Source organism: Aethina tumida, chromosome 1 (genome assembly GCF_024364675.1).
Source record: "Aethina tumida isolate Nest 87 chromosome 1, icAetTumi1.1, whole genome shotgun sequence".
Lineage (NCBI taxonomy): Eukaryota > Metazoa > Arthropoda > Insecta > Coleoptera > Nitidulidae > Aethina > Aethina tumida.
Window position 1 is genome coordinate 47,472,110 of NC_065435.1, and position 11,642 is coordinate 47,483,751.

An 11,642-nucleotide genomic window follows, 5' to 3' on the forward strand; every position below is an offset into this window, starting at 1 on the left:
CTGCACTAAATAAGTCTTCAAATTTTTGAATTTTTATTTATGTTTGGACCGAATTGTGCTGGCCATTTAAAAACTGTATCCTTATTATCCTAGAACCATTGTTTACTATTTTTGCCGTATGCTTTGAATCATTGTCATGTAAGAATCGCCATATATTTGGTATATTTTCTTTCGCATACGGTCACATAGTATTGCTGATAATCTGTATGTTCTGGTACCTATCCATAATTCCATTTATTTTTAATATAGGGCCAAGCTCACTATCAGAAAAGCATCACATTTTCTGCGCCATGTTTAATTATACCGACCGTATACTTTGAATTTAACCTTTTGCCACTTGGTAATAGTCCAGTTTAGATGCTCATGGGCAAACGCTAGATGCTTCGAAATGAACGGTTTTCTCGCAGGTTTTCGAGCATACAAGTTGTTTTCCCTTAAACGACGACAAACAAAACAAAATGTCCTCCACTTTGTTGGTCGTTTTTCTAGGTCTATCCGTTTTAGGAGGACTAACTACAGATCCTCTTTGCAAAAAATGTTTAATTGTTTTGGTAATAACTGACCTATTTATTTCTAATTGTTTAGACATTTCAACTTGCTTAACTCTCTACGCTTTATATTTAGATATTATCAACTGCTTTAGTTGTACACTTACCTGAATGGCATATGTAAAACACATAATAAGTTATTCGCAGAAGATTCGTTAAAATATTAATTTAAAAAGAAACACACTTGTGTTTCTCTTGTTTTGTTCGTTAAAATAAAAATACTTGTTTTTTTAATGTTTCTTTTAAGGATTTGCATGTAAGTATAAAAGAGTGGTGTGTATACTAATATTAAAATTATGAATCCGTTGAAAAATGTAAATTTGAGAATTTCTTAAATATTTTGTATTTGTTCCTGTACTTTTGCTCGATACTGTAAATGTAGTAATTTTGAAAGGAATTTTTAATGATTAAATTTGCGTTATTTAATTTAACTGTAATACTTTGTGTAATATCCTTTTTGTTTTTTAATTTTGATCCATCTTCCTGGCATAGACTCCACCACTTTCCCAATATAATACAAATATATATTCCTTCAAGCTTCTTGAATTGCTGTAATAACTCAAATTTGTAAAATTTGTATGTCAAATTTGGTTAGAAACGTGATCCATGTTTTCTATAGGGTTGATTTTTGGAGATTGGGACAGTCATGGATGCTTTGGTGTTTCAACCAATCCGTCACAATTTTGGATTTGTGTTTGGGAACATTTTCATGTTGAAACACATTTATTAAAAGCACAATTTATTCAATATACGGAAAAAAATTTTGTTTAATATATACCTGTACTTAAATCAGTCCCCATAGCATAATTCAATCGGCACCATGAATAAATGTGTGTATAACAAACTTTTAGTGTAGTTCTGTCCCTGTAAGATGTTTGACATTAGTAGATCCATCATTTTTCTATAAATTATATATTGTCTAAAAATGTTAGTCCCCTCTGTTCTGTGGTCCAGTGAATGTAATCCTAAGCAAGCCAAAATTGGACTTTGATACCTTTTTCTTGTAGGCCTGAATTGCAGTCTTTGTAGTAATCTGAGCAAGTCTCATTTCCTCCAGGTTGTCTTTAATTTTAAATCGAATTATCGATTTTCTTTCAAGTTTTTCGAATTCAGACAAATTTTTTCGTATCAACCACTTGGTCAATTTCTCTAAATTTTGTAATGGCAACGCTGAATTATAATTTTTCTTACAGATTCACTTCGACCAATGATTGATAAATAATTAATAATTATAATAATCAAAAGACCTCCAGTAAATAATCGGTTTAAATTCACAGAGTGCAATGAAAGACTCTAAAGTAAAAACTTGCTATAATTTTGCCAACTGAAAAATACAAGTACTCAGTACTTAGATTGTCCTGTTGCATAGTATACCAGTAGACACAAGAACAACAATAAACATTATAGGTACTGGCATTTAATTTAAGTAGAACAGCTCATCTTTTTAATACATTTTAATAAGTTGCTATTAATTATGGCCACAGCCGTATATATATTTTAGCTTTATTTCATGTATCCGAAGTAATACCCCGTAATGACCATAATTTATAGTCACCCCTTGGTGCGATCGTGGACAAGATAAAAATTACATACATCGAATACATTTGAACGATTATAATTTATTCTTGTAGACAATGAAAAATATCTTCATCTGGAGTGCCGTCGGTCCGCCTTGGCCGTTTCAAGAGAAGTGCAGAACCAAACACTCTCTCTTGTATCGCTGTCCTTTTGTTCTCGAGCCGCCTCGACCGTCTTGATATATGTATTATCCCGGCTGGTCGAAGAAAAAGAGCGTGCAAACAAAGATCCGCGATACGTTTGTAAGTCGAGATATATGAACGTGGCGATCCAATGCAATTTCACATTATCGCTTCAAACAACGAATTTGTAAATGAGGTAGTTTAAATTTTAAATTGAACCTCGCATACTCACCCATAGTTTGTTTTTTGTTATAAAATAATGCTTGGCTAATGCAAGTTGTGAGGTGAGATTTTTGATTTCTATCAATTTTAAACAGAAGTAGTCGTTACAATGGGGAATTTGTTCAGCCTCCGACAGGCCGGATTATGTTGTTACACTCCAGTAATGATCGCTTAATAAAAACGGAACAATTGTCGGGGAACATGTTCAATCGATTAAAATCTCGATCGTCATAAAACGAACTGACACAACAACTTTATAGAACGCTTTTTATTGGTCCCGTGATTTAATGGAATTCGTTCGTGGAGAAGTAATCTCGGTCCACTTAAGTTACAGCGAGTAAACTGTAACAAAAGCTCTCGGAACGGAAAAAATCAGTACCTCTATAATGGCCAGGAAATTGGTATATCCCGAAGATGCACACTCATCGTCGATATAATTGTTAGAGACGAACAAATGCGTTTCATATTCGATGGTAGACAAGGCACGAACTGCTTTGAATGTACACTAATTTTAAAGGAAAATTAACGAAATATTATTTGGTAAATTAATTAGCTGCACAAGTAATATTTAACACCTTCACACAACTGACGACAATGGTCAATCAAGGGATGATACCACCGGGTTAAATTAGTTAGCCTTGTTAATTAAAAGAAATATGCTGAACGCATGTTGACGTCGACCGAGTCAAAAGATGTTGTAACGATAAAAAAGTGACCTACCAAAAGTGACGAAGAAAAATTTTCATGGCAAGCAGTGTATCGGTCGGAGACTGAGGCTTTCGATGGTAGACAAAGCACGTAGCTGCGTGATTTAATTTTTATCGTCGCCACATCTTCCTCTTGTTTTTGTTGTTGCGCAGTAATTGTAAGGGGAATTGGTTGGAAAGTATGATGTCTCTATCTGCATCATCGTCTATAATTGCTGACAGGTAAAATTTATCCTTTGGCCGCGTTTAGGGCAGTAGACGTGGCGGACCAACCTATAATTTTATCGCTATCGTAAATGCGTGTCTCTAAATTACAACGTGTTAATGAAGGGAAGTTTTTTCCTTGGAGCTTTAACCAGATATTACATCGAGATGGAATTTTATAGTTTATGGGTATCTGCCACGGAGTATACTAATTATCCAAACGAATACGGCCGCAACGAGCACATGTTTTTTCACCTTATTTTAATACACATACACAACGTTAAAAAGAAGGAACGAATTTAATTATTACTTTTACCAGTCCGGGAATGACAATAATAATGATGGCAACTGTTTTTAAGAAACCACGTAATGGTGTTTGGTTATACTCAGGTAGATTAAGAAATATGCACTATTATTACCTCCAATGATTTTATATGGAACATCGTTTTTCAACAAACAATTCTTGGAATTCAAATTCATTATTATGGTTTTTATAAGACAGATGTGATAAACATTCGGTCGATTGTGTCTCTATTTCTTATTCGGATTCCTTGAAGGTTTTAATATGGCCAATCAATTTTAAACGGAAATGATCATCTGTTATTCGCTGACGTGAAATTAGTTATTTTCGGTTTTGTAGATATGTACGAAAGCTGATGTTAATTATTTCAGGAAATTTCAACTTAAAAAGGCATTATCCAAACAAGAGTTATTTAAAAAAAAATTATTTATAATGGAAAAAAGTATTGCTGAATAAATTAGTGGTATATTTCAGCGTATCTCTTCAAATTTCAGTTGACAAAATTATAGAAATTTTTTACTTTATGGTCTTTCATTACTCTCTGTGATTGTGAAAATTTAGTGAAAATGACCCAGTAGAAAGAAAATCGATAACTGGATAATTCGAGTATCAAAAAACAATCAAATTTTGTTGTCGACTGAAATTAACGCCAACCTGAAGTTAATTCAAAGACTGTGTGAGGATCCAGAGTGCATTTGACCTCAGAGCTACAAGAAAAAACGTAGTTTCTACTAAAACCTTCATGGTTTTTAATTATGCTCTGGGGATGCTTCAACTCTTATGTTGCAGGTCTTCTTTTCAAAGATTTAGTTTTTATTTTAGTATTTTAAATTTTTGAAAAAAGTGTTTGCTGTATTATAACATTTTTTAAGTATATAATTATTATAAAGCTTTTTTATTTCTTTCCAACTATGATATTTATGTTTTCTTATATTGTGTTTAATTATTTTTTGTGATGAAGTGATAAAGCAATACGATTTAGGAGTCGTTGGTTTAAGAACAAAGTCTTGAACCAACAAAGAAATTAAACAATATGTTGTGCAAAATGTACAATTCACTCATGGTCACTAAACTGCAACGTACAAAAAATTAGAAATAAATTAACTAAGGATACCAAAATTAGGTGTTTGATATTTGTCAATTTCCTCTTTAAACGCAAAGCAAATGAGCTTTTTATTGATCGTATTTTTAGAGGCAACGGAAAATCGACAACAATCTGGGTAGTGGATTGAAGCTGATAAACCTGGTCGAACAATAGTTTTAACCAAAGAAACATCTTGATTTTTTTTGTAGACTGAACGTGAAATTATACGTGACTTCCCATCAAGAAAGAGAACAATCAATTTTTATTGATCATGGAAACCTTCCTCAAAGGTGACTTTCTTTAGTCAATAAAAAAGGCGTTTTGCATCTTCATGACAAAGCAATACTTCATGTCGCATTAGAAATTAAAATAAATCTTAAAAATATTAAATGGAAAGTGCAGCCTCATCCACCATATAGTCCAGATATTTTTTCATGTGACTCATTTTAAAGTTACAAGTTAAAAACCCAAATTATTTTTCGGATACCTAATCTAAACATGATATCTGATATATTTTTGTTTGACTAGAAGAAGCAGTTGTGTCTGTGTAATATTGAAAATTTTTAAAATAAAACTAATAAGTAGTAATATCTCATGTGCAAAAAACATAATCTTCTTGAATGCTGGTGGTAAAAACGATTGAAACCATTTATCTCTTAAGAGAAGTTAAGTAAAACCCAATACTAGTGACCCGCAACTGTTCCTTGAGCTACAGCGATTAAATTATTCAGTTCATTAAACAAATATAATGCCCGGTTATTAATATCAAAGATTTTAATTAAACAGTCTATAAACGGACATAAAAACTACTTATCGCACAGTTTATGTTTCCGCTCAATCATCTGTTATAAATTTCGCGGCCGTGGAAAAAACGTTTAATGAACCAAGGATGTTTGATTTGTAAATCGAGCCGCTTTATTTAATGGCAATCATGCTAACAATAATAAACTGTATTGTAAATTAATTGTGTAATTGGTTGTAGTGCAGTTATTATAGGCTATTGACCAAGAATTTTAGCCTTGTCGAGTTACGTAATTAACATTGCAATAATAATGGTGAATATCCTTTAGTGGTTGATTCGAAGACAGTGATGCCTTTGTAGCTTTTCTTATAACAGTTGCTCTTACAATTAAACCGACTCTAATTAAGCTTCTTTACACTTTATGAACTCTAAATACTTCCGTAATGGAGCCAGCATTATTTGCTGTTTAATTTAATGGTCCGTTTTTAGAAGACACCTAAGATTGCTTTATATATGGTTTATATTAGAAAAAAATTACCAAATGTGCCAACATTAATTAATGCTGAATTTATTCATGTAATGATTCATTAAGTCGCATACCAAATACGCACCATTTGAATACCAACTAGCCGGCAGCCAGTGTCAAAAATTAATGTTAATGACAGGCGCTGCAATAATTCAATCTATTAATATTATTGAAGGTTGTTTTCGCTATCACGAAGCCATTAGGATGCAGATGGAGGTTGACACATCGATAATTTATAACCCGAATGCATGGACGCATTTTACCTGTCGATATTTCAGGATGTATGGACACCGTGGTATGACGTGCATAATAAAAATAATACGTATATTTATTATTTTAAGTCGTGTTAGCTGAGGGAGATGACAGTGTCGACAAAGTACCCAGGAGACTGATTTCATATGCATAGACCATATCTGTGGAGGTAATCTCGACAACCCAGCTGAAGAATTTAACGGACTTGGGTGTGAGAATTCCAATATATAATTTTTAACAAGAAAATTGGTTCGCGGAAGAATAGGTTGAACGGTCCTGCTTTATCCTCCTTTTCAATCTTCAACCTTATGACAATGTGAAAGAATTTGTTGCTGAACGAATTTGTTGTGCAGTTGTCTTTGTGATGTGTTAATTATTTGATTAATCGTCCATTTCATGAGGTTTTTTTACTAAAATTATGGGTACGTCCCATGAAAATCTTGTAGGTCGATGAATAAATACATAATATAAATAAATAAAGAGCTAAACTATCTTGTAGATCGAAGGCAAATTGATTCTGATTGAAATGTTTAAATTAACGACAATATTTATAAAAAAAATGCCGGGGAAAACTAGTTTCAACGTAATCAATTCGAAACACACATTGTGGCCGAGTCCACGAGAATTAACGTCCTGGTGCTAAAGCGGCAAATTTATTATTTCTAATAAAGCTGGGCTTTTCATTTTTATGGATTATGCTAATACGTACGTCTAGCACTGTAAAACAGACCACACATGTGAATTTTCTACACACTGGTTTTAGAAGAACAGATATGGTCAGTTCCAGACGGAAACAGCACCAAAGCATCGTCGAAATGGTACTATATGGTCGAAATTTCTTTTATTATACATATTAATAATGGTGGCACCTTTTCTTTAATTGTTAGGAGAAATATCCCTTAGACAATTCAGATATTTATAGTTATTTACTTGCTCTTCCAAGCTGTTCCGATTACTATTCAGTTTCCTTGAGATACATCTCAAAACTCATACAAAGTAAACTAGTTGAACAAGAAGAACCAAACGTAAACGCACAAAGAAATATCTAATTGCTTGTTTATAACGGCTATTACAAAGATTTATCGTGGTATATAATATTTTATGCATTAAATCAAACAACACAACGTTATAATTTCAACTTGTTATAATAATTATAATGAAACTGAATCGTGCTGGAATAACGATCGTAGAGAACTTAATGATCTGCACTCCGTCTATGATTTAATCATTCTGAAAAGACTTTCAGCTCGATTGTTTTAATTTGTCCCATAAACTGTATTGTTATTTCTCCGTTGAGCCAAAAGTTAAATAAATATAAACAAGATTAGTGACACCCAAGCCCGAGTAAGTTTATGGGCACATAAATTCTAACGTTAACCTATTAATAAAATGGTTATTCCAAAAAGTGGCCAGTATAAATTCTTTAAAAACGATTTAAAAGTGCCGCCTGTTCCGTTCACCGAATACCAATTACAAGTGCAATAAGCTTCATCCAGCTAGTTTACTGTCCGCAATTTGCTTTAAAACCTTTATTTCGTGACCATAAAATCGACGTCATAATTTATCCGGTACTACAGTCAAGCCGAGAAGTTTTATTGCCAATGGGGGTGTTTTATAATTCAAAATGAAGAAGAGAAAGTCAATGCCGAGTTAAAAGACGTTTAACGAAAAGCTGCTTTACCATTTAATTATAAAATTTTAATAATTCTAGGTAGGTAGTACCACCAACCATCAATGTGTGTGTTGTTTTTTTAACAATGGTAAATATTCATTATACTTACAGTACCAATACCGAAGTTTGGATTTAAAATTGTAAAAGAAATATTTATTCATTTTACGCAGTAATTTGGTAACTAAATACATTTTGTATGAACAGTCCATTTAACATAATTACGGTGTCGTGTTTCTGTGGTGGAATACTTTACAAGAGGACACTGTCAATGTTATATTAACTGGAAGAATATAGTTTAATTATCTGAAATCTTTATTAAAAAAATGTCGATAAGTTGTAAATTTCGTATTTTGTATTCATAATTAATTTAATTAATCATATTCAAATTTAAAGATCCCTTTTGTGGTGTAACATGTCACGGTAAGTAACATTTTCATTTTGCTAACAAATGTAATTTTGTTTAATTGTTGGCATCTTTTAGGAATTTTATTATAAAACTTGGTACTGAGAAATTCACAAACTGTTGATTGGCAACCTTGACATGGTAAGAGGTCCTTGTTTGTTGATGGAATGATTTGATTAATTTGCTGCAGCCCATTTCTTGGAACAAAATCTCATTTAATTATGATTAAAACAAATAAAACATGTAAATTACTAGAAATATATAATAGGTATTCTCAATAACAATATTAAATGTAAATAATAATGTCTATAATAATGTATTATTGTGAGTCCGCTGATGGAAGTTTTTCAAATTCATATACTTTAAAATCAATACCATTTAATGTGTACCAAACGTTCCCTGTGGGGCTAGATTGAATTTTTTCTATTACACCAGCAATTATATCAGCATCCCTTAAAAATATTGTATAGATATGAATTAATTCTCAAAATTATTTAACTTACTTTTGAACCGGAAGTTTATCTATTGTCGATCTGTAAGTGTTATAAAAAAATTCATTTATGAAATTAATAGGGGAAACGCTTTTCTTTTTCTTCGATTCCAGCACACCAATACAAATTGCAATTACTTTGACGTTAGTTCTTTTGTAGTTGGTTTTGTGTCCAAAAGACATCGCCAGTTGAACAAGGCACGCATCCACCCCGTGGCTTACTGGAGCGAACGGTATAGGATCCAGGCCAAAAATTGAAGACATGTTTATAATCACAGCTTTTGCACCTGAATTATTGTTCATCAGATAGTTTTCAACTCCAAGCAAGTTGCTGTTGATTGTACCATGCTAAAGACGTAAAAAAAATTAGATTGTACATTTAAGATATATTAACTGTTACCAGTTTAGTTAGAATTTCATCTTCCCAGTTAAAATCGTCGAACAAATAGGCATTGTTTATTAGTACGTCGACGTATTTGAATTTCTTTAAGGTTTCAATAAAAATTGCTAAAAAGCAAACGGATTTTATAGAATGTTCAATGAAATTATGTAAATTTTACATTCAAAATCGGATTGTAAAGCAACATCTTTTTGTAGAAATAAGATAATGCCTTTATCCATATGTTCTCTTAGCTCATTGTTTATACGCTCAGCTTTATCAGTTTTATCTGCTAATGTTATGCCCTAAAATGCAAAATTTTCATGTACATATAATTGAAGAATATTTTTCATCATACCTTCACTCCTTTCGACAGCAAAGTCTTGGCTAAATGGAGTGAAAATGTTGAGCCTCCACCAGTTATTATAACTATTTTGCCTATGAGGGAAAATTGGTCTACATTCGACATAGTTAGACTGTCATAAATTAGTAATCTGTCACTTTAATACATCATTTATGATGTACAGGATGAGCAACAATGGGGTTTCGGTGAAATATTCAATTTTTAGAGTGACTATTTCTAAGTAAATTGAAACAATATATATTGTTTGTTATCTTATTGTACATTTTATATACTTAAAAACTGCACTTTTATGTTAAAATCAAATGTGAGGAGTTTTATATATACATATATTAATATATTCCAATTTCTTCAGCTTTTATAATACAACTAAAGACTAAAGGTAAAATATTCTCTATTTATCTAAGTATAAAATTGTATAACAATATCATTATGGGCGACGTACTATACTAAAAACAGTTATAGTAGGCGTTCAAATCTGAATTCAAAGGAGAAAGCGTTGTCTTTAATAACCCATATAGATCCAGTAGATGCACTGTTAATGATGTCAAATGTAGATTCCAAAAGGTAATCAATCCTAAAATTAAGTTTAGAAACATTTCCATTTATTATATTATTTTATACAAATACTTTACTTTTGAATAACTTCATCTCTAATATATTCAGCATTCATTCTGGCATACACTGGAGTTAGACATCTTGAATTGTAGTCTAGTAATATTGGCGATTCTGTTAAACCTGGGGCTATGGCAATCACTCTGATTTTAGTTTGTTCAAAGTATTTTGGATGTCCAAAAGATCTTGCCATGGAAACTACTCCTAACTTAGCGGCAGAATATAAGGGGACTGAGGGACATTTTTCTAAAGCGTTCGAGCTCGAAAATAGAATTAACAGTCCAGAGTCGGTGCTAATGTTGTTTTTCAAATAATGCAAGGCGAATAATATCACATTTATACAGCCATTCTAAAAAATAAATTAACTTAATTACTTAGTGAGTGTTTTCTTACTAAAATAAATCAAGTACGAAATTTATCAACATGGATGATTCCCAATGGTTGTCGTCGAAAACGCCAGCTGTGTTAATAACAATATCTAGATATTTAAAGTACAATATAATGGCTGAAAATGTAGCTGAAATAGATCATATGTAACTCCAAACTAGTATATTAAGGTTAACATAGTATTATTACCATCAACTTGAGTTTTGTTTGTCACGTCCATTTTAATATAGCAAATTTTGGACTCTCCATATTCTTGTTGTAATTGAGTTTGCCATTTTTTCCCTTCCCTTTCTGATATGTCAGCCATTCCAACTCCCTAAAGTAATATAATATACTTGATTGAAATATAATTTTGAGTAACTTACTTTTGCTCCCCTTCTCAAGCATTCTCTAACTAATTCAATGCCAAGACCTGAGGCTCCACCAATAATCAAAACAATCTTATTACTAACGTTGAAACCTATGGTTTTACTCATTTTTATTCTGGGAATTATTTATTTGTAAATGACAGTGAATGAATATTGGCATAGAATGAATGTGACAACTACAACAATACAGGATCAATTTTATTTAGCAACAATATTAATTAAAATCTAATTTCCATTTCTGAATTGTGTTCTATTTAAAAAAAAAACAGCGCAAGGGGCCAAACAATTTTTGATGCGACCATCTGTAAATAACTTCTAGAACATGTGTCACAGACAGAATCACGAAACACTGTGGACGGCGCAAGAACCTATGTTCGAACTGTACAAAGAGAGGATAGTATATTTAAATGAGGGAGAATAAAAAAACGGAAACACTCCACGTCTCACTATATACAGCACTTACAGGCCAGATAATGTCTTATTTATAAGCCGGTCGTGCTAGGAAGCCTGGCCAGTGGTGTAGTGGCCTATGGACGGAACGAGTCTAGCTTGTATCTCTATATCGGCATTCCTCACTCTCTATTTTATTATACACGAAAGTCAATTTTGTCAATTTGCTGAGGTCTATTATATGTTCATTATTCAAATATTTAACAAGTTTCTGTAGTGAACGTTTTAATT

At 32.1% G+C, this 11,642-nt stretch overlaps 2 protein-coding genes across 2 annotated transcripts; both read right to left on the minus strand.

Moving 5' to 3' along the window:
• Positions 1–8,605: 8,605 nt before the first annotated feature.
• On the minus strand, positions 8,606–9,699 carry LOC109598566 (15-hydroxyprostaglandin dehydrogenase [NAD(+)]). The gene is made up of 5 exons (XM_020014480.2): positions 9,589–9,699; positions 9,412–9,535; positions 9,252–9,358; positions 8,865–9,199; positions 8,606–8,813 (listed from the first exon to the last, which is right to left on the minus strand). The coding sequence occupies exons 1-5, from the start codon at positions 9,697–9,699 to the stop codon at positions 8,681–8,683; spliced, it is 810 nt and encodes a 269-aa protein (XP_019870039.2). The 3' UTR covers positions 8,606–8,680.
• A 269-nt stretch (positions 9,700–9,968) lies between these two features.
• On the minus strand, positions 9,969–11,098 carry LOC109598578 (alcohol dehydrogenase 2-like). The gene is made up of 5 exons (XM_020014485.2): positions 10,959–11,098; positions 10,783–10,909; positions 10,617–10,723; positions 10,227–10,555; positions 9,969–10,168 (listed from the first exon to the last, which is right to left on the minus strand). Exons 1-5 carry the CDS (start codon positions 11,067–11,069, stop codon positions 10,051–10,053), a joined length of 792 nt encoding a protein of 263 aa, XP_019870044.2. The 5' UTR covers positions 11,070–11,098; the 3' UTR covers positions 9,969–10,050.
• Between the last annotated feature and the right edge of the window lie 544 nt (positions 11,099–11,642).